At 42.2% G+C, this 27,300-nt stretch overlaps 1 protein-coding gene across 7 annotated transcripts in view; it reads right to left on the bottom strand.

Annotated features, from left to right (window-relative positions):
• PPP1R12B (protein phosphatase 1 regulatory subunit 12B) overlaps positions 1 to 27,300 on the bottom strand; it is a 102,836-nt gene that overhangs the window by 74,994 nt on the left and 542 nt on the right. For 4 of the 7 annotated variants that reach the window (XM_062013420.1, XM_062013416.1, XM_062013415.1 and 1 more), the window contains exons 2-3: positions 4,215 to 4,345; positions 2,456 to 2,574 (exon numbers count right to left, since the gene is read on the bottom strand). In XM_062013420.1, the coding sequence (XP_061869404.1) occupies positions 2,456 to 2,574; positions 4,215 to 4,345 (250 nt within the window). Of the gene's footprint in view, positions 1 to 2,209; positions 2,364 to 2,455; positions 2,575 to 4,214; positions 4,346 to 14,111; positions 14,288 to 17,298; positions 17,379 to 27,300 lie in introns of those variants that run through there. The other 3 variants (XM_062013417.1, XM_062013418.1, XM_062013422.1) reach the window with 3 other exon arrangements.

Below are 27,300 nucleotides of genomic sequence, written 5' to 3'. Positions count from 1 at the left end.
AAGATGACAAATCTCAAAAATCAAGAAGGGTGTTGAAGAGCAACTGTCCCTATGGATTAGTTCTTTCCATATAAGAATGACATGATTCCCAATTAAATTACAGGGCATTAGGTTTAAAACAGAACAAAAGAAAGCACTTCTCCACTCAGAGCCTGAACTGTGAAATCCACTACCCCAGGACGTTGCGAAGATTAGAAATACAATTGGCTTCAGAACACAGATTAGACAAATTTGTAGTTGTTAAATATAATGCTATACATGCCAGGAACTCCCAAGAACGATTGCACAAGTTCATGAAACAGAAAGCCACAGGGGATTCATGAGTACAGAGAAAGTCCATCTGGCTCAGATTTCCTTTAGGCACGGTGGCTGGAGGCTGGGAAAATGTTTGGGAGTGGAATCATACCCGCTTGTCCTGTTGTTACAGTTTGCAGCAGGCATCTGCTTTTAGCTCCCGTTGAGGACAGGCTGCAGAGCTGGATGGACGCTTATTTAAAGTTTACAACACATTTACTCCAGCAGTTATGAGCCTTTTAAACTGTGTCAATAGGAAGCTTCTTGGTTGAGACAGATGGTTGTTTCAGGGCATCTTAGCAGGATGCCGCTAATGTGGCGAAGCAATGAAAAAGCCAAGCAGAATCCCAAGAAGTGGCAGGCAAAATATCTGCAGTTGAGGCAGAATTACATGAAGAATTGTGTCTCTAGTCAGTGTTTGTTTTACTAGGTTGTCCAAAGCATGCCTGTCTCCCCTCTACAGTCAGGTTTCCTTGGATTCCAAGAAAGCTACAGACCCTTCCTTCAGCTGTGTAACCTGTCTCTTTAAAGTGGGTATCAAGGACTGTACACATTAAGAACATGGTTGAAACAGGGCATGGGTTTGGACAGCCCACTAAAACAAACACTGATGGTAGACACAATCCTTTCTAAATATGTGAGCATGCTAAATAGATAGGAGAAGGGCTATTCAAGCTTATTTCAAAGTGGAGGGAAAAGGAGAACAAAGAATAACCTGGTCATAAATCCTGGACTAAAAGGGAAAAATGTTTCTATAGGATTCTGTAAGAGTTTTCTAAGAGGAACAGTAACACAAGTAACAACTAGCTCTCAGATGGACAGCTACAAAATCACCAGTGGAACAGTAACACAGTTGACAAAGTTACAAGGGAGTGATCTCCTATTTTGAAGCTGCTTTCAGGTAAAGCACCCATCATGTGCCAAACCAAATACATCTGTTAGAGACAACTGGATTCAGTCCAGCACGCAAACAACCCCAACTCTAACCTGCAGTCATAAAATAATCTAGACTGGAAAGAATCCTTGGGGGGTTCTAGTCCAAATCCCTGCTCAAAGGAAAGTAACTTCAAACCCAGATCAAGTTGCTCAGAGATGAATGCAGCTGAGTTTTGACTAACTCCAGTGATGAAGATTGCACAAGCTCCTTGAGTGCCTGTTCCAGCACTTTCCTGGGAAACATTTTCCCCATATACATGTGTATATATACATATATACATACACACACATATATATATATGTGTACACATACATACACACAAAATCAGAATGTCCCTGCTCAAACCTATAACTCTTTCCTCTCATCCTGTCATGGTGCAGCTATGAGAAGAATCAGGCTTCAATGTCTCTATAGCCTCCCTCAAAGCAGTGGAGGACAGCAATGAGATCTCCCTGTCAACTTGAACCTCTCAAGGCTAAATATCCACTCTCTACATATCCAGTGCGGATGGTTTGGTCCGTGTCAGTTCATCACTTCCCACATAACTGAGGAATGCATCCATTGAAAACACTCTTATTTTTAAAGGTAAGGCTTAAACTTCTTACATGTATGTACAGACACCTAACCACTCAGAGATTCATTTCAGAAGTATGGAGAAAAATTTATGCTCATGAAGCACTTTCTGAATGATAACACAAGTCATGCTGTCCAAGGCATTCCTCCTACCAGTGGTATTTCTGCAGGGACAACACAGAGCAGCCCCTCAGCCAGGCATACCTGATGAGAAAGGGGAAACAGCAGAGCAGATGGGCTGCAGAAGGAATCTAGAAGGATCGGGATAAAGCAGGTCACTCCAGGCCAGGCATACTCATTTCCCAGTTCCTACTCTTGGCAGGGCTGTAAATCTCACCTTTGTATTATCAAGTCTTAGTGCCACAAGACCTTTCATTAATACCAGAGGTCAGAATTAAATCTCACTTTAAAAGCAAACAGATCCAGTGAATCAGCTCTCGGTACTGTGATGTCTTGCTTCAAAGAATCCTACTGCACATCTCAAACCTTCTGCATCTGTTCCACTGTTCTGCTACCAAAGCAAAATTTTTCTGCTGCCTCTTGGGCCAGATTTCAGATCTCTTCACCTATAGACAAGTAAGCCAACAGAATTTTCTTATAGAAACTCTTAGAGGTCTAACTCTCACACATTTAATCCCGTTATTGATTTACCTTGCTTCTTGACTTGTTCCAGAAGCAGGTCCTTCATGGCTACTTCCTCTGCGATGTCAGACGGCACTTCACCTTCGCTGTTCACAGCAGCCACGTGTGCTCCATGACTAATTAAGTACCTACATGAATAAGACCCACAGCAATGTGTTAGATCTTTTGTGCAGGCTTCAGTGCAACTTAACTAAATGTTTTGTTCTGCTGATTTACTGTACTTCTCATTCAAGACCATTTACCAAACGAGTGCTTTATTCCTACCAAACTTCTAGACTAAAAGAGTTTCTTGTTAAATGCAAGGTCCTGATTATGCTTTTTACTTTGAAAAACAAGAAGCAAAAATAAATGGATGGGCCAAGCCATCACTCACTTTTAATTTGTCTTTTTATAACTATAAAGTTATAAAAGTTCATTCAGGAACAATTAATGTCTTCTTATGCTTGTACATTTGTCACCAGTGAAATTCTGGGAAGAGTTGCCTCTTTAAAACACAGATCTATGAGGGTAAGGTAGGAGGAGAACTTTTTGCTTGGTTGTGGTTTTAAATTTCTTTTCAATGCCTTTAAGGAATACACATCAGTACTTAAATTCTGGTAACTTTTTGGTAGCTGTGGCAGACTAAATATAGAAGTATGCTATCAGTGGTAGAGAAGAATAACCTTTATTTGAAGAACTAGTATTTGGTATAAACTGATAAAAGAATCATTCAAAGCATTAATAATTGTTCCAGGAGGAGTACAACACTCAGGAATAAACAAATCACAAAGGAATTTTTTGTGTTAGAATATCTTGTAGAGGAATAGCTTCAGATTGTTTTCCTTTATTCTTCCAATGCAGCTTTTATCTCAGAAAAATCATTTCACTTGGGAAACTACCATTTATGTTTGTGTATTCTTTGGTTCCACTTACTTCAGTACTCCAGGTCATATATTTGAGCAGCTCTCAAAGTCACAGAGCAACTTGCTAGTGCACAGCAAGTAGGCTGGTATCAGTATCTTCTCTGAGACAAACAGACTATTAGTCCTTTGTGAGTATAATGAACACTCAGATCAGAAGCAGAATGATATTTCAAACCCTGGACTAAGATCTAAATTTGATGAAAAAGAAATGATGCTGTTGGCAAACTGGGTGACTCCAGAGCACAGAACACTGTTTCTCTTGCAAGTCTCCACATAACTACAGTACTGCTCTCATAGGCCTGTCTATGGCAAGCAAATGTAACTGCTTTGCAAAGCTTCAGAACAAGGGCAAGCACTGGTGCAATCCCTCTTTGAATTGTTTCATAGTATGCCATGCATCTACTGTTTGGGGTTTGCACTAGAATAGGTATGTGTGCATGTAATTACACTAACATACACTCCTCAGTTAGAGGAATAAAAATCCCAAATTGCTCTTAAGTAACACTCAAAAATTCCACACAGGCTCCCTGCTGATGGCAGCACCCAGCAAAGACAGCAGCAGAACTGTGCTTTATTACATGTCTATGTCAGCGTGCCTGCCCATCAGACAACGTGTTTCCCTTTTGCTTGACATTTTAGCTAAAGTATCTAATGAATCATTAGTCACTGTAATGGAATCAGCAAAAGACAACCAGTTCCAGGCTCTACCTCAAGCCTCACAAATTAAGAATTCAGTAACAGGAGAAATGCATCTATTTCCAGCATTGCTTCCCAAGAGAGTGTATAAGTCTCAGGGTCACCTACGTACCTGCTCCAAAAACATGGGAAGTATTATAAATACCCAGAATAGCCTGAAACTCACTCACTCTGCTATGTTCAGATAGCCGCACGATGCCACTGCATGAAGAGGGGTCCAGCCCTCATTATCTTGCTGGTTCACATTGGCTCCATTTTCTACAAGGAACTTCACCATGTCCAGGTTCTCATCTATACAGGCCTAAAGAAGAGGGTAGGATTGAAGAGAAAATGAAGAAAAACTAAATTAAAAAGAGGTGTTGGTGGTAAATCAAGTGTACAAACCCCATTTGCAGTTAATTGTCAGCAGGTAAGTCCTGGGCTGAGTTTCCCACACTGTGAGCTGACACATGTTAAAACTTAAGGCAGCATGAAGTTGGTAATTAAAATAAATTCATTTCTGAACTTTGGAAAAATTAACTGTGAGTCCCCAGATAGACAACCTCTACATTTGCTCAAGCCTTACTTCTCAGCAATCAAACTGTTTCCTTCCTCTCTCCCAGTACTGTTATCTCCCTGGAGCAGGGATATACCGTAAAACGATGTATCTGTATTACTTTTAGGTATGGCACTGAATTTCTTTAAGCAAAGCAAGCTACACATTTATTTAGATTACATTGATCCCTCAAAATGTTATCAAAACAATGTCATAACAATGAAGAAAATGAGATATGGCTAGTGGTAGGGATGAGCAGGGAAAGCAAAAGCCTGACTGAAGCAGATCATCTGTACACTGTCTGTTGCTTCTTAACAGACATCACAGCAAAAGCAAAAGTTTAGAGAAGCAAACAACTTCTTTATTCAGCACTATTTATTCCTTTGCCTGAGCACAACTTTCCCTGTGAGCTACTGAAAAGAACAACTCTTTATTAGCCACTGTATTAATTCCAGAGCCTGCATTGACAGAGACTTGTTAGCTTTGAAGTTGCTAGAAGAAAACCTGGCTAGATTTTCAAGTCTCAGCATTTCTGTTGGGTGGAATTCCTCCTTCCTCAAATTCCTGGCTACAGTACCTTCTGCATTGCATTTACACTTCACTGAAGGCTGCTATTTAAGGATGAGCTGGCAATTTAATACATGCATCCAAATGCGTGTGTCTCATCTCAGAAGCACCAAGCATGACCAGGAGACAAAAGGACAGGCTTTTACCATGTGTCCATGCACAGGCAGAAACCTAGGTCCCTATTACTAGAGAGAGAAGCAGCTGGGTTGAAATTCCTCCAAAACCACAGTGCTCAATTCTCTTCTGTTGCTTGATGTGGGCACATCTATCAGTTGCAGCAGTCAGATGACTTCCAGATGATTGTTCTAACCCAAGCAACACCGACTATCCATTCCTACTCTAGCAAGTAATGAAAGTGAGAAGATTGTCTTTAACCAACAGCCCTTGCCCTCAAAAGAGGCAATCCTATATTATCTAGCACATCCATCTATGCTATATGGCATATTTCAAAGGAGAGGCATGCCCTACACCAGGACACCCAGCTCTCTTCATTTCTACTGCAAATGCAAATCCCAAAACAGCTTTATACCCCGTGAACACGAGTTGTTCCTACATTTGCTTTGTTCACAAGTAGTTGTTTCACAATTCTACTTGTGAACTTGAAAAGGCAAGAGTTTTTAAACCTCTTGCCTCTAAGGAAGCATGTTCCAGAAGACTAAGTCCTAGTAGAATTACATGGCAAATGCTGTAAAACACAGGATGCCTCTACACAGAGGAACACAAGAATCCCTTTCCAGTTCAGGAAGCACTTTTTCAGGAATTTGAGTCCGAGCCTGTAAAATTCAATGTATCGCCACCCATATTTATTGTGATATGCTTTTAAAGCTCTCTCCTCTTACAGTCTTATTGATGAGTTATTTACACTTTGAACTGAGAACACAACTGTTCCGAATCCCTTTCAAAATAAACCTGACTTCATCTAAAGGCCCACTGCTCCCAGAACAGCAAAGACAAGTTAACTCACGCAGGGGTTTCTTTTGAGAACAATCACTTCTGGCCAACGAAGGAATTACGGCCTTAAAGAAGAATTTTATCAGCCTGGCTCAGACAAAGCACTGAGGTAGATCTTTCATGCCTGTGCATATTTATTGTTCAACTGTATTTGTTGGAGTATTACCTACACTTTGCGTGTAAATCTAAATTTAGACTGGAGAATGTCTCTACCTTGTGAGCTTTGTGTGTATTTGTTAGAATATCTACACTGTTTATCGTCTAAACCAAATACACCTATTACATCTGCTCGTACTGGGAATGGGCCAAGAGAAAACAACAGTTCTTACTCAAGCTACTGGATATATTGCACTCTGAAATTAAATATCCATTTAGATGCAGAAAAGAGACCACTCAGCCCTTCTTTTAAATTTTTGCCTACTACTGGCCTTATGCTTCTGCTGTTCCCTGTTTCCCATGGTTCCTACAGCTAGAAACAGAGGGGATAATGGGATCAAACCCCACCTGTTCCTGTCCAGAAATTGGCAGTAATTTGAATCTGGCTTCTAAAGAGATAAAACGATGACAAAATGACCAACTAATGGGTGCTGACAAGAGCAGGCATTCAATGCACACAATGCATGTTGTGCTTGCTGCTTGCCACGAAGATAAAGCCAAGTACAAAGGTGTATTAAGTTCTTAAAGGAGCAACAATGTATTCCTTAATATCTAAGCAAAATAACTCTCACTCCACCCCTGTGCACCTATGTATGATGACAAACTGCTGTTCAATTACATGACACTGCTGGGCAAATATTTATTTTAGTATTAGAGACACATAAGAACAGAAACGAGCACAGAGGTGAGTAACAAGAACAAGTTTTTTTCCAGTTACTTGAGGCTGCCTTAGCATTAGCAGCCATGGCCTTCTTGCCTGCCTCAAACAGTGAAATGCAAGTACTAATTTTATTGGCCTAGATCAGTGAATCCAACCCTTACCATTGTGTGATTCTGTGATCTCACTGTTTAGATGTACTTGGGGCTTGCCCACCTAAAATTTGAGAGCCTCGACTGTTGATACCCCTCCAGCAAAATCTCTGCTGCATGGTTTATTGTGTGTATCTGCCAGTATTAAGCACTGCAGAACACCATATCAGAAAAAACACACTCACTGAGATCCAGAGGGTTTGGCTGAGCAAAACGGGTTTACCTAGGGTAACTAGAGGGAGAAGAGGAGGACAGAGAGGAAGTAGAAGGGGTAGATGTGTCCTCCTTTAAGTACTATTAATCCTCCAACCTTAAATTTAGGAGAGTGGATAAGTTTAGTAACCTGAGAGGATCTATCACTATGCAAAGTTCTCCTCTTTTATTTGATACAGCATTCCTTAGGAATAACTACATTGGGCAGCAACATTACAAAGCAGATACCTGCCCATCCAACCCAAGGGGAGGAAAGAATGTCAGAAAAAGTTGTCTGGAGTAACATGGCCTTTTCAGTGGGTGGCTACTTAGCATGAAGAAACACTCCTTCCTCTATGTTGTCTTTAAAATTTGCTTTGCATAAAGAAAAACACAGACAGGGATAGGCCCAATTCTTTCAATTTTAGCCACTGCTAAGCCTCAGCTGCTTGGTTACACATGTAGAAGAGGCTAAAAGAAAAGTTAACTGGAAACCATGGCACTTTTGTCTCTAGATTTTTAACTCCTTTATCTTCTTTCTCTGTAAGAGATACAATATAACCTTCAAGGTGATATGATAAAGTGGGAGTATGCAGTGACTACCTTTTCCTCTAATCTGAGATCTTCAGCAGGCCAACCTCTTGCCATCCTCCTATTTTTCTTGGCAGCTGGTTAGCTCCAAGTGCTTCTGGAATGGCACTAACGTATTACAGTTTTAGCAGTCTTTTGATGCAAACTGCAACCAGTGCCCAGAATTACCCACTAACCACTCAAAGAAAGTTGGCTCAGCCGATCAAAATCCCAGGCATCGTTGGGCACATCTCCATCCACAGCTCATGGTGTTCCTTCAGCTCCTGGCAGGGGACCAGCATTTAGCAGTTTTTCCATAGGGAGGAAGTGCTCAGTTTCTAAAATTTGCAGATATGGCAGATTAGCTTCCCTCTCTTAGATAACAGGTGTAGCCCTTTACAGCCAGGGACACTCACTGGATGTTATTTTTTTTGGCCAGTAGCTGTTGCCAAGACATTTTTCTTTGGAACATGAAGTTTACATTACAATGAGGAAATGGGGACAACCAGGAAATGTTAACAGAACAACTCTGCAAAACTCTGCTCATCTGGCAAGGCTTGTTCAACAAGCAGACAAAATCTGATCTTTATCTTGAATGAAACCTCTGCTACTACAATAGTATTGTTAGTGTTTGCTCCTTCCTCAGAGCACACAGAACATACAAGTGTCATCAAATTTGTGATGAGTATCAGCAACAGCTTCAACAGCCTGCCAAGGCATTTGGTTAGCCTATCTCCTGGGCATCCCCCACAGGAGAGAGGGAGATGGGGGAGTCAAAGGCACCAGATGGGATGAGACTGAAGGGTTTCCAAAGGACCAAGAAGTGAGCTCCAATAAGGTGTAAATGGTATCACATTGCTCATTTTCTAAGGGGTGCATCCCATTTGGCAATACCCCAGCCAATGAATGGTGTTACACTCCCACTACAAAATACACACAGGACAGCCATTAAACCACCTGACAAATTTCTAAGAATTGAGATCAGCTGAGCAAGGAACACAAACACCTTTGGCATCTCCACATGGAGAAAGGGGGATGATTACAAACTCAGAATAACATGGAAGCCCTGGCATAAGGGACACACAGCCATGCAGTCACGAGCACCCACATGAAGACATTCATTTTCTTACCCAGTATTATGGTAGTTTAATATAAATACATGAACAACATTCAGCACAACCATTTGCAGCCAGAACTGTTCTCATCAGCAATTCAATAGGAGTCCACCTGCAGCACAGGCACTCCAGCTGTCATCTACCTGCACAACTTAGAATCATTTCAGCTGGGAGAGACCTTTAAGCTCATGGAGTGCAGCCTTTGTCCCGGCTCCATCAACCACCAGCCCATTTCCCTCGGTGCAACAACCACCTGGCTCTGAAACCCCTCCAGGGACGGTAACTACAGCACCTCCCTGGGCAGCCCCTTCCAATGCCTGACAGCCCTGGCAGCAAAGAAATTCCCCTTCACATCCAGCCTGAACCTCCCCTGGTGCAACTTGAGGCCGTTTCCTCTTGTTCTATTGCTTATTGCTAGGGAGAAGACTCCCACCTTGATAGCACTACATAGAGCAGCACATGTTACAAGGGTGAACCTGCCTGAGAGCACATTGCATTTCTAAATGCAGCCCCACTGAGTAAATATTTAGTTTACAAACAGTATGACAACATCACTCAGCATCATATGATCATTGAATAAAATAGCAGCAGTGTGCATACAAGAGCTTGGAATCAGTCAGCCAGGAAACCAGCTGGGCTTTTAATTTTGGCTATATTTAATTCCCTGATGCTCCCTCCTTGGTTGGTCAGGATTTGAAAGAGTGAATCTATGCATTTTTTCAAAGTGGAGGAAAGATGCAAGAAGGGTAAAGGAAGGAAGGGCCACATGCTTGTGTTACATGTTTCTACTATGAATCCAATAGTCTTGTGACAGAAAGAGTGGTTTCAGTGATTTCTCTGCACAAAAGTGAAAATCTCATAATCCTAACTGTGTTAGATTATCAGACACCAATCCTTATGGTTCCCACATAGAAACCATACTTGGCAGTGCCACTTGTCACTCACAAATACAATACATAAACTAGTTAGTCAGACACATGCCAGCTTTTTCAATCAAGTATTAGGGGCATTAGGCCAGCAGAGGCCACGCTTCATCCCTTCTTAATTACTCCAGTAGTCCTTGAGCCTTCCAGGAGTAAGGTGCCTCTTGGCCTGTCCAAAATGCTGGTGTTAAATCAGATTAGTCACAAACCCCTCATTATTAATTATTTTGCCAGGTTCTCCTTCAATCCACAGATCAAGTGTTGATATCATCTTCAAAGCTCTTTATATATCCAGTACTCTCCTGGCATCTCCCTTTTGATGAAAGGCTGAGGGAGCTGAGGCTCTTTAGCTTGGAGAAGACTGAGGGGTGATCTCAATGTTTACAAATTCATAAAGGTTTTCACACCTTGCCTTGCACAAGATTTGTTTCATTCAAGGTGTAAAGAAACAGAGGTACTCAGAGGGTACATGCCTAAGTGGGGTGGGATGTATAACCTCATAGTCCCTGCCCTTTCCCACTGCCTGCAGACCAGTATAAACCCATTTACCACAGGCTGACATGAATTCCACCCTTACTGACTTACTAGTAGTCACAGGAGAAACCTCTCAACAGCCAAGATTTACCAGGGTCACTCATTAACCTAAGGCTTGAGATGCTTTTCTTTACTACAACCTTATGCTATATGATTAGTGTAACCAGAGCACTTTAATTGTGTCTAAAACTCCTCAAAGAGCTACTGCAAACCAGAGGATGACACTGATACCAGCACCAACATTAACCATTAATACCCTAGGCTGGAAGAATTAGCAGGCCAGTTAAGTTACGTTGTCACAACACACAGGTCACAGCCAAAGAGATTAAATGACAAGACTTACTTCTCTACTGTTCCCTTGTCATAAGTCGAAAATATAGGGAACAAGGTTAGCAGGGAGATGAAGGGAGTCACTCTTCCACTGAATGCAAAGTAAGAGTAAATATATGATGTCAACATACACTGCAAACCAACCAGCACTCCACAAACAAAGGCAAGCCTGATGACAGGTGAACAGCATCTGGGTTAAATCTGGGAGCACAGAGAGAGGAGTTCACAGAAAGCAAAGAGAAAAGCACTCCCAAAATAGCCTTGCAACTGTCACCACTAGCGATTGCCAGCACTGGAAGGTATGACCTTGCCATTGTGTCTCATGATCACAGCTCTGCTCTTAAGGGGGCATTTGTCAGAACCAGCACTACCAAAAATTCCACTTCCAAGTGATCCCATATCTCCAGCAGCACAGATGACACTTGCCAGTGGTTTTGGGAACAACAAACAGCTCCTGCTGTCACCTCTGCAAGCTTCTGTATCTTCCCTTCTCTCTTCTCAGTCCTGGCTTCAGGGTGTCCTTATGACTACAATACCCTAACACAGGCACTCCTGCACCATGAACCCAGTTTAAAAATCTTTATGCTTTAAAACCCTGGTGCAAATCTAATTCTGAAATAGTCGTATTAGAATCAGCAGAAAGAGGTAAATTCTGTTTTAGGGAGAGCAAAGGGAAAGGGAGAGAAACGAGATTAAAAAGGTATTATTCATTTTCCAGTCTGATTAGCTATGTTGCTCCATTTTTTAACAGCAGTTGAGTCATACTTCTCATGCACACGGGAAAAGAGATATCGCTTATGGCAGGTTTTTATCATTGGGAAAAAACCCTCACAGCTACTCAGCAGTATCCATGCCAGTCATCACCAGAAACTAACAACAAACCTTAGGATGATTAGCACAACAACAAGAACAGCACAAAGGAAGAGAGGAATATGTGTAAAGGCATAATTATTTTATGAATGTAGCATTTTCAAGATGAAATAGCAGCACAAAATGTCAGGTGGAGAAGGGCCTTGAATAGAAGCCTCATTTTTGAACTCTCCACACCCTCATAGAGCACTGGGAATATCAATTTCTGTACAAGGAGGCAGATGTAAATATCTGCTGCACTAGACTATAGGTGGCTTAGCTAAATATCTGTGAAATTCTTCATAATTATCAGGAGTTCTGCTTTAGCTATGCAGCCATGGTACTGCCACACTTCGCTTCACCACCGGCTGGCACATGATCTGCTTTCACTGGGGCAGCCCTCTGCATGCCAAAGCTTCCACCTCCCCTTCTGTAGGATAAACGGGAACCACCACTGTAAAGAGAGAGGAGGTTGGTGGGACACTCACACTGCTACTCTGCGTTACTGAAACAGGAGAAAAATGGGAAGCAAGGTAAATTGCCCTGCTTTTACTTCTGGGGACAGTCACACAGTATCACATCTTTATGCCCCTCATTTAATATTCCTAATCAAACAGCATTTTGGCAAATCCAGGAAGATCAGTCAGGGCCACAGATAAAAGGATTTAACTATGCAAAGAGCCACAGGGATCCACCTCTTACTCCAGCCTCTCTAGCCTGGTATTATTTGTGCTCCCATATGTCCAGCAACTTACACTTAATTCACCTCTCATTCAGACAGGACCCAATACAGTGCTTTTCCACTGCAGTTGATGGACTGGTTTGCCATTTGTGTTCACAGACGAGAACACATAGCTCTAAACCAGAGATAGGCCGTGTGGGACTGACTTTAAAACCCAATCTAGATGATCATTTTACTCCCTTCCTTTTCATCATCTTCATCTCCCTAATTCCAACATGATTTTTAATACCCATCATTTCAACAGCAGTCAGAGGCTAATACTCTGTACCATCTGAGAAGAGCTTGAAATGAGTCCAGTACTTGATCAACTGCCAACACTAAAAATAAAGTCTTTCTGTCACTAAAAAGCAGGGACTGCCAGTTTCCTAATGGTGTAGAACAGCATTAGATTTTCACATCTCACCAGTTTAGTCATTCTGACCACTGAGTATGTCATTTCTCTCCCACTCAGCCAGTCCTCTCTAGCACTGGATCAAGACAGTATGTATAAAACCCTATCCTTAAATTGCTGAAATTTTAGTTCCTGCTTGAAATAACTCTACATTTCATAATTAGAGAGCTCACAAACATTTCACTCCTGTGGGGGAATTTAGCTACTACAGGTTTGCTTAGCAAAGAAATGTTCTACTAACAACCCCCTTGTTCTTCAGCTCTGCAGGTGCTACACCAGGGGTAATACTGTACTTACCTAATGCAGCTCCTGAAGGCACTTTTACAACACAATCAAAACATAGATGTAGTTTCTGTCATTAGCTATATTAGATTAAAATATTCTAAATTTCCAAGATGAAACCTCAGATCAGCTTCAGTCAAACTCCTGTGGTCTCCTGCAGCCCTGGGCTGACATTTCACACTGTTGTCATGAACAGCTATGGAAGGTTGCAGAGTAGCCTGGTAAGGCCAATGCCAAATGAAGGCTAACCTTGTCAATAATACAGGGAAAAAATAGCACTTTTCAGTCACTCACTTGGCAAGGTTACTCCATTCTCACAATATCTGCTACCTCACAATGACTGCCATCAGCAGTCCAAGCAAGTCAGCGACTTTATGTTGGTGATGCCTACGGAAAAACAGAGCTGATGGCAAATCTGGTACTGAGAATAAATGGTCTTTTAAAGAAAATGACCTGCAAGATAAGATGACCAAAGAGGGAAAAGTGCTGTGTGAATGGCAGCTCTTTGCTAGAACTTGTACAGATGCCTTGATGGAGTAATGGAGCACTGCAAGTGTATGAAGGATGCTGCTGTGCACTGGGCTCTCGTCAAAGCATGACACCAGATATCTTGCTAGTTTGAAATATGGACATAACTAAGGTGTCAGCTTTCCCCAATGACATTAATGACATTTTGAGTCTAATCAAGAACTGTGGTCTCTATGATCAAAGACATACAGACCTGATAAAAACTCTTCTGTTTTCATATGAGTAGCATAAACCTAAGTTCCTGTTCCAACACCACGGACATGCCCTGCGTGGTTTAGATACTTGTAGCCCAAAGAACTCCCGATTGAGTGCTTGGTCAGGACTTTTAAAGTGTCACACAGCCCTGGCTAGTAGATGCCAAAAAAAGGTTGTTGCCAGAAATGGACAGAGCAATGAACATCCACGGCAAAGGGAGGAGTGCCAGGGAAGAGTAAGCTCTCCACCGCTGTAACTACCATTTACAGATGCAGCAGTCAGGCAGACTGACTAGGTTTAAAGGCAAACTACAGCAATTACTAATCCTTAAATAAAACAAAACCCAGTGGAAGTCCAGTTAGGGAAGGTGATTTCCATGTTTACTGCACCATGTCACCTGTGCATCAGTCTGCCTTCCAGGTGGGTGGCACATGCAATCCTTGGAAACCTGGATGGTAAGTACTATCACCTGGATGGTGAACAGGAGAAATTGAGGAGTAGGCAAGGTCTGTTGACAAAGTCCAGCTGCCAGAGCCATGACACAGTGTCACTTCTGAGTGGATCACCCCATTTCTGCTGAAGGGAGAAAGAAGCAAAGAGCATCAGGCAGAAGGACTTTCAGGGGTATCACAATGCAGACCAATCGTCATGTCAATTGCAAAGGAAAAGCTCACAGGAGGAAGCAGTGAGCTGATGGCCTGGAGAATAACCCTTCAGATAGGCCTGTCTTGCATGTCCCCAAGACCTCATCTTTCCTGCCTCTTGTGACACCAAATGTATTCAAAAAAGGATCTTGAGGAGGAGGCAATTAGTGAGGTGATAAAGTTGATGATGAAACTAATCAAGAGGGTCAAGAAAAGGACAAACGAAGAAACATGAGCAACTGGTGATAAAATGGCAGATGAAATGCAGATAACTGTAATAGCGAATCACAGGCAAAAAACCCACCTAATGTCATAAAACAAAAGGCTCTGAGCTTATTACTGCCATTCAGGAAAAGGCTCTTAGGATTATAACAAATAGCTGTAGGAAAATATCACTTCCAAGCTCAGAAATCAAAGCAAATTCTATAAATTATTTGGAAAGGAACAAAACAAAACAGAAAATTTCATGAGGCCTCTATGCAGTGATGCACTAGATTTTCACTATCAGAAGAAATTCTAATCTCCACAACTGAAAAAACATGAATGAGACATGAATTAGAAAAAGACTGATTAAAAAAAAAAACCCATAAAGCAACCAAAGGAACCCCAAACAGCTTTCCCTATTTTCCAAAGCGTTTGCTATAGATTTCTTTGACATCACAAATACAATTTATAGTATTTGTAGGGCAACACAGAAATAAATGATAGTTTGGGAGAAAAATATGGCTGGAGAAGAATTCAGAAAGATATGAAGAGAACAAATTGTAAAAGGTTTGGGGAAAACATGACACTTGCTCTACATCCACTCCATGCTCTGCTGTAACCTCAAGCCACCACAGCTGTACTGGTAAGGACTCAGCCTGCATAGGAAAGCACAGGATTCGGCACAGGCTGTGAAACCTTGAGCCTGCATAAACACTCATCAGCACAGACTAGCAAGGCCCAGCTCTGCTTCTCATGCTCAACAAAAATGTAGAAACAAAGATCATGTTTTACTGGTGCAAGATGAAGCCAAAGTGAAGAAGGTGGAGAGCTCCAGGGAGCAGAATCCAGGCTCAAAGCGTTTCTGACAAACATCCCTACAACAAAGAGAAACAGGAAAACTCCTACACTGAGGTGGGAGACATCTAAAGGCAAAACAAGGACGAAAAAAGGACACAGCACCACAGTAGATTATGGATTATCTAAGTGACACTCAAGCGAGGCTGGTCTGAAAGCACCCCAATCACCACATCACTCAGCCACTACGGCCAACGTACCACGCCGGCTACGGCAGCTCCCACACTGCAGGGAGCGTGCTGCTGGCTTAGGGTCTTAATCTTTCAAAGCAACATTTACTAAATATATTGTTACAGCACTAATGATTTATACCATTACTTCTAATTTTGCTTTACTATCCCCTCATCTCCGTGCCCACACAGTAATCAGGACTTGGCTGAGTGACTCAGTGGGGAGTTGCTGAAGAGGAAAGAGAATCTCATTATGGAACACGTTGCAGCAACTGCTGTTAGTAATGCTCTGAAAGAAATTATTCTTGGGCTGGAGACATCTCCACTTAAGTATCACATTCAATTTGAAAGCAACATACTCCTAAGAAGCCCAGAGGAGAAACAAAGCTCACTGGAAGTTTAGAGGACCTCAATGAGTTGGAAAGGTTAAATAAAACCAGCTTTACTGTATCTAGGCAAAACAAAAAAGGGTTTGAGGAAAAGAGTTTTCCAGTAGTGGGAAGGCTGTTCTGAAAGGGAAAGTGATGGTAACCAGAGGAAAACAAAGAATTCTGCTTCACTTGGAAGAACTGGGTCAAATACTGAAAAATGCTTCCTAAATGCTCAGCTTGCCAGACACTGCTGGAGCAGACTTCCAGGGGAGGTGCAGATGACCTCTTGCTGAAGGTGTTTAGGGACAGATTAGTTACCTCTCTTTTGGAAAAGCTCTGATAAACCTGGTCATGCCTTAGTTCAGAGGACTGGACCAGAAGGTTTTCTGTGATGTCCCTGAACTGTGCAGCTGTAACTTTGCAGCTGCAGCAGACTGCCCTGGCCACTGAGACAGCACAGATAGGCCCTTCTGTCCTGATTTCAGCTGAGAAATAGGGCTGAGAAAAGCAAATAACAGAAAGCCAAACAAATAGCAGAGGAAGGGATGCTGCTTTCAGCATCACACAATGGAAGAACCAACTATTGAAGCACTGCTCAAAGAAACCAAAGCAGCTTAGATAGACTGGAGAAGGGGTTAGTGGTTAAAGTAACTGAGACCAAACCAGAGCAACAACCTAGTAGCTTTGTAAACAAATATCTCCAAGACCACGAGGGTTTCAACATTGGATTTAAAAAGATAACCCTGGAACCAGATTACATTATTAATTAATGCCTTATTTCCCTAATACAGAAGTTCTTGGTTTAGATAAGGCTTGAATTTAAGTCAGTAGCACAATTTGCAGAAAGCTGGGCAAAATGTCAGCACGTGGATTCCCTCCCGAGGACTATAATCAATTCTTTGTTCCTTGTTCACTTTCTGCAATGCTGAGCAATTTTCTTAAGATTCACAGTACTTAAACCAAATGGAAAAGGATGGATTTTGTGGACCAACTGAGTTTTAGACTGAAGACAAGCCAATACTCAAAATAACTATAAAACAATATTCAGCCTTATGCACAGGGCTCCTTCTATAGCTCCAGCTATTAATAAGGGATCAAAAATAACTCATGCAATATGCTCTGAAGTTTAAACCTCAGCTCTGCTGGCATACAGGCTGGCATGGTCCTGAAATGTCTCATCAAGAGACAGACAAATTTACCACTTAACTTCCTCAGCATCAGAGAATGCTTGTTCAGAATATCTCAAGTGATATCAATTTAAAAGACAAACCATTTAGGGCTGCAAAGGTCAAATCCTGTTCACCAGTCATCCAAAGATGAAAATAAAAGCTAGTACAAACCACAAAGCAAAGAGGAAATCCATCCTTTGCAAGTGTCCCCAGATACTGTGTTCAGTCAGATGTATGAGCTCGGGCTACTGCAAGCCAGGAATACAAAAAAAGCTCAAAACGTCATAGATTAGCTCGGTGATATCCCAGAAATACACATATTCTTTCTTAGAATTCAGAGGACACTATGAAATAGAATCTTCATGTCACTGCAGCAAGTTACTCAAAGCCTCAAAACAATTTCCTATTAAATGTAAAGCATAATTGCCAACCATTTATGCAATCTGGTGTTACTTAGCCTGCTAAAGAGTGCTAGATTTTCATTTTGGAACTATTGCCTGAAGGTTTGAGAAGGCATTTGGCCTTATTAATTCTCCCCCATCCTATTTCTCTTCTTAACTCCAATCTGTAATAATTAACACCTTCTAATTATTCTTTATATCACAGTGGGAATATTCTTGCCACACCATCCTAGAGACTGTTGATCTGCAGCTTAACTTAAGGTTAGAATTTATAACCATCAGGCGGTTTCTGGACATATCTGAACTATGTCCTAAAGAACCCTTTACTTTTTCCTTGTGGAATTCCTCCACATCTTACATAGAATTTTGGATACTGCTGTCATTATCTGTGCTTGTGGCTTTCCATCAGGAAGAAAGAATAACAGACAGTTCTGACCTTTCGCTGTACAGTAACCACTCTATGCCTTTGATCATTTTCTTGTTATTTCTCACATTTCTCTATTCACTACTCTTTTTTTTTGAGATGGCAGAAAAAGGACTACACTTGCTAATCTGAAGAGCTTACACTGGCTTTAGGACTTCAATTTATTGACTCATTTCTTAATAATTTCTAATCTTTGATTTGCATTTTTACCCACTGCAGTACTTCCATGCTATCCCATTTCCCCAGCCTGAAACAGCTGGATTAGGATCCACTGTTTCTCCATAAACATTAATTCCCATTTAATGACCAAGTTTTGCCAGCCATTTTATCAGCAAATTAGCCAGTATTGTGAAACCCTTCACTGCACTGCCACAGCAACTCTGAAACCATGTCCCTCAGCACCACATCAACATGGCTTTTGAGTCTCTCCAGGAATGGAGACTCCACCACAGCACTGGGCAGCGAGGGCTCAACAACCCTTTTGGGGAAGAAATTGTTCCCAATCTCCAATCTAAACCTCCCCTGGAGTAACTTGATGCCATTTTCTCTGTCCTGTTGTTTGTAGCTTGGGAGCAGAGACTGAGCCCCACTTTCCCACAGCCTCCTATCATGGAGTTGCCAAGAACAAGCAAGTCTCCCTCCAGCCTCCTCTTCTCCAGGCTGAACACTCCCATTCCTTCAACTTCTCCCCATCACTCCAGACCCGTCTTTGAACACATTCCAGCCCTTCAGGGTCCCTGTGGCAGTGAGGGGTCCAACACTGAACACAGTGCTTGACCTGCAGCCTCATCAGGGCCCTGTACAGGGGGACAATCTGATCCAGGCCAGGATGTTATTGCCCACCTTGGCCACTTGGGCACACTGCTGGCACATGCTCATCTCGCATTCAAGTACCTTTGAAAGCACCTTTGCCAGTGCAAATGTTTTTGGTAACTGAAATTGTTGCATGAATGCAATGTGTAGTTCACATCAACATATGAACATCACTGTGATATTCCTTAAAAGATTCAAGCAAGGACATGACAATTTCTAGCACAAGAACTTCTGCTGGTACAATCACATCCCTTTAAAAAAAATACAACACAACAAAAACCTCAGAGACTTAAAAGAACCTAACCCAAACCAACTCAGAGACTTGGCAAGTCTGCAGTGTTTGTGTCACTGTCACAGGGGCAGTTAAACTCCTACCAGGATTCAGGATATGAACCTTTTGCTGGACAGGTGCAGTCTGTGACAATGCAATCAGTTAACTCAGATTTTGTTGTTATCCAGAAAAATCACCAAACCTGTCTATGCTGGAGCCCATGTCACCTTGCTCACAGAAAACAGAGAGCAAATGAGGTAGAAAAATGTCTTGTTAGATAAAAAAATAGAACATTTCATCCTCCAAAAGCACAACAGTATTTAATGTAAATATTCTGATCATTTCTGTTGGCAGATGCAGTGTCTCTGTTAATGATGTAACTCTGTGCAGTGCCCTGGCTATACCAAAATAATTAAAGCAAGCCTCATTACTCACAGCCTGCTGGGTCAGAGTTCGTCTGCCCCAGCGATCTTCCAAGGGAGAAATCCCTATTAACATGTCTCGCACGGAGTATCAACCTGCCACTCAAGATCAATCCATAACTAACAATTGCTTTGGGTAAGGCTGACAATTCAAATCCTGGAAAAGGAAGACAAACCCTGCTTCGTACTTTGACTTCAGAATGCAGCCATAGCTTCAGGATGCATCAATTCCCACATCACACGGTTAACTCAGCAGGCCCTGCCAGCTTCAAGCTGGTTTACATCCATTTTGGTTGATGGTATTGCATTTACAGGTCCAAATTAAACAGATATAAGCCAGGTTAGGCCAGCAGAGCCACACACAAAGCTGCATCAGTTCACTAAATTGCTGTTAGAGTCACCTCCTGCTAAACCAGCAGTTGTGTTTAGACAAGGTCCGAGACTACGAGTTGTCGCTGTTGTGTGATTTCAGATGTAAAAAAGCAGAAAGCTTTGTAATGAAAGCACATTAACTGTCTAAGACAGCAAGGAATGACAAATTATAAATAGGAGGTGGCTTCAGACAGATTCCAGAAACGGATGGTGAGCAATCACTGTGGCAAATCAATGCTCCGGCTCCGAATATCGGAGTGGGGCCAGGTTTAGTTTTACCCTGGAAAGGCAATGACACAGAAAAGGCTAATGGCAGGTGGTCATTCTGCATTCTGTACATTTCACAAAGATTTATGAGCAAGGCCAAAAGCTGGAAAAGCAACACTGAAACTGCTTGTGCCCCTCTGCAAGGTCAGCTTATTGTATTACGGAAACATTTCTAGTGAGAATCTTACAAGTTAAGACAGTTCTATGGGGTTCTTTTTTCTCAGCTACAGGAAACAAGCTACTAAGAAAAAAATAACACTCTTTACTCTTAAAAAGTTCTATTTCAATTCTTGTTTTCAGATGAGCAAAGATTACATTTAAGCTGAGAGCTTAAAGATGGAAGGAGAGTGATCCTTCGAAAATTTGTTTCACGTGAACATATTTAATAAGAGTGCACACAGATATATTTGAGAAAATACCAGTCATTTGTAAGTACTGCACACTGTAATTATTTCAAATGAATGCTGTAGGTGTCTGTATCAAGAGTTTTGATGTTCATGATTGTCAGCTTGACAAGGAAAGAGAGGCCCAACTCTTGGGATCCGGCTGTCAGCAGCATGGTGTGTCATTGTCACTAGCCTGAGAATCCAGGAAAGCACATTTCCACTGAGAAACCTTTTTTAAAGAATGAAGTATTTAAGAATGGTCCTGTTCCACCACAATAGGAGGTACATCTCTGGAGTGGAGTAAGGAAATAAAACTCAGCTCCTATAAGCGGTGTAAGGTTGGAGGTTCATCACGCAGTCACGCTCTGAAAAGCTCCAACAGCACAGGCAGATCACATCACCCTCCATTTTCAAGAAGTTGACAGCAGCTTGAAACATTTCTCTGTCCAGGTCTGTATGGACTATGCTCACCATGAAGTTGTTCTTAAATCCATTCAGGATGAAGTAAGCCCCATAAAAACAGGTGCCTAAATCCCCATCAAATCAGTCCCTCAAAATTCTTATAAAAGGCAATTTTCCTGATAAGGCACATGCAACACCACCTCCTGCGAGCTGCACCTTTCATCCCCATGCAGATCAGTTTGCTGCAGCCCAATAAAGGAGATTGCTGGGACAGCTGTTGCACCTCCCCTCAGAAGGACAGCTGAAAATAAACTGCAGACTCAGACCTCGGGATTTATACTGGGCACCTTCAACGTGCTGGGGCCATACCAACATCACTAGGTCAAACAGTTCACTCATTTGGAAAGCTTGTGACTGGAGGGTGGGGGCTGCCAGTCCCCTGGAAGGGTCTGGGATTCTCTTTCATTCATTGTTTTAGCCCATCCTGGTGCACAAATCCCATTTTTTAAAAGCAGAGCAGACATTTCAGATTATTTAATACTCCCCTTGCCCTCATTTGTATTCAAAAGTTAGAAAGAAAAAAAACCCCTCTACTTATACAACCACTTATGTAATACCCCCCCTCTCTCAACCTTCTTAGAAAGATGGCTCTAATATGCACAGCCTGACAGGCCTTTCTGACTTATGATATATAATAATCCTCAACTGAGAGCTAGCATACCAACTCAAAAGTCTGGTATTTTAATATTAGTTGGTTATTATCTCAGCATACACTACAACACACAGCACTTAAGATGTCTCACAAGCCTCACAGTACCTAATCTGAATTCCAAGCCTCTAAGCCTGTTTGTAATAGGAACAGCTCCCAGCCCCTTATGCTGTTAAAATAAACAAGAGGCATCATCAATTTCAAAACTAATACCAGGGTGATGGTAGTTTCATCTAGGTTACAGCTAAGAGTTCTGCACATAAACGTCGCCTTTAATGTTTCAGCAATGCCAATAGGAGCTGTAAGACTCGGCTCTGAACTCAGCTCTGCCAGACATTGCATCCAGTGCTCATTCCTGCATCTTCTGTCGAGTTGGCTCTAATCTTACCAAATCATGTTGACTCAGACAAGTATGCAGCATTTAGGACTTGTCTCCACCTCTAATGCAGGCTCAAGAGTTTTGTTTGCCAAAGTTAGAAAGCTTTCAGCAGATATTAAGTATCACAAGCTTTCCCTGAAATACCTTTACTTCCCAAAGGAGATTTCCACGTGGAGATGGAGGCCTGGCCTGCCCAGCAGCACTGCTGTAGAGGTGAAACTTTTTCCACAGACAGCACAAAGGGACCAGGGGTCATCACTTCCAGCTGCTGCCACAAAGGAAGTTGTAGCTGAATATTCTATCAGTTCACTTGCTCCCTGTTTATGGAGAACAACAGAGCTTGACTCATCTAATCACCAGATAGGATAAACAGAGGCTGAAGAAGGAAACAATGCAGATACACATTTCCCATCACAAACATCCACCTACTTGCTAAACCAGGGCAAGATTCCTCCCAGCATCCAGTGAACGCTATGGTTGGCCTCAGTTTCCAGAAGTCTAACTAACCGGTTGACAAATGCCCCTAACCAAAACAAAGGATTGCTGCAAGGAGCAGCAATTCTCCAAGGCTCTAACTCATTTCAGCTCAAGGTTAGCTTGTTTAGTCTAGAGTTCATTCTGCCCACTTAGGAGATTGTTTTGGAAGAGGGATGCAAGGCACAGACAATTAAACTAAACCACAGCAACAAAATATCAAGTCAAAAAAGGTACTGAGTCAGCCAAAAGCAAGAAAAGCATTAGGTTCATGAAACAGCACTTCAGATCTTAACCAGCTTTGTCTCATAAATCTCTAGTGTGTTGCAGGTAGCTTCCCAGCATTCTCACTTTGTTCAGAGTACATACTACTGTATGCCCATTTATAAGTGAAATCCTCAAGAAAGTATTTCACTTACCCTAGTGATAAAATCCATTTTTGTCGGTGTCACATTTTGTTTTGATGAGCAGTGTTAAATACAGCACAAACAGCTTGCAATTTCTATTTTCATTGCAGAAGTATGCCCTCGGAAAAAAAACCTCTGCAGACTGTGATGGAAAAGGTATGACTCTCTAGATAACCTTCTCTTCCTGAGATTAAGGTATTTTTAGGCAATGCAGCCACCCAATCTAAAAAAATGCACCCTGATGTATGACACTACCATTATTGATTAAAAGATAAGAAGATAAATGACCTTAAAGTACAGCAGCAATGTCCCAAACGTGTATGTAGTACCCAAACACTTCACTGAAGAGTTTTCATGACACTCTTGTTTCATACCCTCACATTTCAAAGGCAGAAGCTAGCTTTCAGCTTTTGATGATTAAAAAGCTTCTCCTATAAGCTGTTGCCATATGAGCACCCTGTGTGGGTCAGGACTGCTGGATCCATCTCTGTTATCCTGTAAAACAAACTATGGCTGCTTCAGCCACTCCTGCAGTTCTGAACCTCTGTAGCAGTTCTGAACCTCTAGATAAGAAAACCCACCAATCCACATCAGAATCTTCTCTTCCTTTCCCTCAGTCTCCAGAACAAAAACTGGGTGTTATACCTGATGATTCTTTCAGTGGTCCCCAGACTGCTGTGACTAGAGAGAGTGGTCTGTAACATATTACCCTGGCTGTGGTTTTGGACTGTCCAAAAATTCTGCTGCCTTCTGCTCTGCTAGGTCTGCATGCAACGTTTGGAAGCAAGGCAAGGGCCAAGTTTGCTAAGCAGCAACCAAAAACCAGTCAGCAGTAGTTTGACATGGATGCCCCTTTATAAAGCTCTGAAGAGCAAACAGGAATGCTTTGCTGTTGTGCTGCTCTGGCTCAGAAGCAGGAATAACTTAAACCAGGGCTGTTGGAGAGGTCACAGTCTCCATTACCTAACCCAGAACCACTGCCCAAAGTACCAAACTTTTCATGAAGCAGCTTCTGAATTATTTTCAGTTGCTGGGTACACGGGGTAAAGCGAATGTTGACAGAAACTCAGGACTCGCTTCTCCACGGAACAGGTGAAAGGGAAACAGTGGGTAAATCATCAAGTGGCAAAGGATAAATGACCTTTCCTGTTGTCATTGTTCATGAATCAGTCCTTGAAGACAAACAAGAACTGCCTATTACATTTGGAGATGCCTTCTCAACTAGAAGTATCAGGGTTTTTTCCCCTTAAGACTTCATTTTCGTACAAGCTTACTCTCGTTCCATCTGTCACTCGGGAGGAGAGAGCATTTCATGCATGCTTTCTACCATCTGCAAACGCTAAAGAACTTCCACTGCCAACAAGAGATCATTTCACCTACTAGTAGTGGTTTTCTTGATGGTTTCTAGATGTTCACTTCCACGTAGCTAATATCTTCCTTTCCATTCTGCATTAAACACAAAACCATTGCCAAAAATACACTATATTCAAAGAGTTATGTTAATTACTGTAAATATGGGACTGACATTCATCCAGAAGCATTTTGCATGCACTGAGGTGAAAAAACATATATAACTGAAGCCACAATACAGACACTGGCCTGTGGTGCAGGTTTATGCTGCACCTGATGCCTCCAAAGAGGATGACAAAGCAAGGTGGAGGCTCAGAAACACCACTTGTAATTTCAAAGGTTATTTTCCAAATACAGCTTCATAGCTATAAATAGCGAAGGTGGCTTCTCATCCAGCAAGCACACAATGCCTCTTAGTCACAGTGGCCCAGATACTGGCGAAAGTGTAACTTTACCTTTGTTGGATGCCAGGCAGCATTTGTGGCTGCTGTGCACTTCAGCCAAGCTAACCCAATTTGTAAGATTGGTCTTAGGTTTTGCAGAAGCAGATGCCGACTCTGACAAATTAAGTCAATTGATTTTAACCCTTCCACTACCTAAAAAGACATCTTCTTATACAGAGCAAGTCTCAGTATTAAGTTCTTTGGCCAAAGGAAGAAAACTTTTACCCAATCTTTCTTTCAACAAAGCAAACTCTTAAAGTGCAGGATTTCCTTCCTCACTGCACGGCTGCTTGGTTTTACAAGTACAAACGAGAGCAGACGGTCATTACCATCTGCCCTGTGTCTCACAATGTTATTTTTCTGCTACTGAGAGAAGTTATGAAAAAAATCCTCACATGTACTACACTCAATTTATTTGTTAACCAACCCTCAACCTCACTGGACACTTTACCATCAGCAGTATCATTCCCCGAGTAACACGAAAACAAACGCGTGTCAGACACATTCAGTGATAAAGAACTCATAACAATCTCTTCAACCACGATAATCAACATTTTAATCCAATGCACATTTACAGACTCGAGATATACATATACAACAAAACCTCAGACAAATACTCAGTTGGGTATGCAAGAACAACCTCAGCACTCCTCAGTGTTGTCCAAGACATGCAGATGAGAAAATGTTAATACAGCAACAGGACAATGGAACAAAGTCTTTATGAAATTCAAAGTGAGGTCAACCTCCCTCCCTGTAAAGTTTCTGTCACAGTACTTCATGAGACTTGCTCGTACTGTTAGCATTTGCTTGACTGCTCACTCATCTATAAGCTCTTTCAAGTATCAAGCCCTAGGTGCTACTGTCCAACGTTACCTGATATTCAGCTCTTAAGACGCAATGCTTTATGTGTATAGAACTATATCTGCAGCCTGCTTGTCAATACATGACTTATCATATATTCAAGAAGTTTGACCTTGCAGAGATAATCACTCATTGTCTGAGGAGTCCAATGCACTTCATGATACACTTTTGGCCAAGCATCACATTACATAGAGCAGCAAGCCACCCGGATACTTCTGCAGAGACCATAATCAGTCCTGCCTGGAAAGCCCTCATGGAGTCATCCCAATTCTACCACGCTTCTATCCACCTTAGATTTAGCCTTCTGGCTTGACAAAATGCTTTCAATAACCAGCTCTTCAATAACTGGCTCTTACTAGTGTCCATACGATTACTTACTTACCTGCTAATAAATGCACACATGCTGCATTGGACATTACTCAGCAGTGTAACTTAATTGGCTGTTGCTACACCAAAAAACCCCCAAAGCTGAGCCATTGCAAAGTTCACTGCTGTGCCTACCAAAGTCTTAATCAACCCAACAGCTTGTGAGCTCCTACGCTCTTTGCTTCATAACTTGTTTTCGGAGCTCCTGAACAAAACAAATAAATAACACTGTCTCTTGTTCACTGACGGTCGCTTGAACTGAGCTTGTGAACCGTGCTTTTAAACGTCCCAAATGCTTCAGTTCCATAATACCAGCCCAGCAAAAGCCTAATCAACTCAATTACTGCCCTGATATTTGTGCTATTAAAGCACTATTCTTTACAAAAACACTATTTCCAGATGTTATTCCTGGACTGTGCTGCTCTTCCCGGTCCTGACGCTACATGACATGCTTAATCTACAAGATCTTGAGCTAAGAAAATTTTCTTCCTGACACTGGCCCAGACTCAAATCAGATTCATTTCACTGACCAGATGCAACAATCCAGGACGCTGATTTCACATGCCCTGCTAAATTCTGAGTTGGTCTTAGGTAGCAACAGGTTTCCCAACATTAAAGGGTAGCAATTTCACATGTTCCCTGACATTCCTGGTCATTTACACGACGACAGCAAAAGCTATGGATGAAATGTAGCACACGTTTCTAGATAGATACCAAAGCCAACTTCTATGAGCACTTCTGCACGATATTCAGCACATTTGGATGAATACTAATAGAGTCTATGTTGCTTATCTAAGATGTGGGCACTCTCTGGTCTCTGCAAAGCTTGCCAAAGAGCAGTTTGGGGAGTTTCAAGGCAACTCTGATAGAACACAAACACAGAAGTTGAGGAGATGTTTCTGACCTTGCAAACATGCATCCCCCCCAACGGAACTACTTCTATTACTTCTGCTCTTTCAGCAGACCCTAAGCACGGAGTAAAACGTTTTCAAACAATAAGCCAGTCTCACACCTCTGCCAGCCCAACGCTTTATTTTGCTAATTAAGCTACTTAATATCCCTGTGAGAACTCGGTACATCAAGCTGCTCGACTGGAATATGCTACCACGCTCCCCTCCAAACTAGGTCTCTGCTTCAGACACACACTAAATATGCGGGATGAGGCTCAGATCAAAGCTTCTTGTCACCGCTTTGTTTATAAACAACCCACCGCCGGCGCTGCAGGTCCTGCGCTGCCCTCCCCCTCTACCAGCGACCGGGGACGCGCCCGAAACCCCCTGCCACCCCCTCCCCGGCTCCGGGGCTGAGAAGGCGAGGGCAGAGCGAGTCCCAGCCTGTGTCCCCCATCCTGCTGCGGGTGCTCTGGAGAGGAGCGCGGGGGATGCCTCGCTCAGCGGCCGCCGAAAGGGAAGGGACCGCCGGGCCG

This window comes from Colius striatus, chromosome 22, assembly GCF_028858725.1.
Source record: "Colius striatus isolate bColStr4 chromosome 22, bColStr4.1.hap1, whole genome shotgun sequence".
Lineage (NCBI taxonomy): Eukaryota > Metazoa > Chordata > Aves > Coliiformes > Coliidae > Colius > Colius striatus.
Note: the sequence above shows the minus strand (reverse complement) of the source record. Positions and strands in the feature narration are given on the sequence as shown.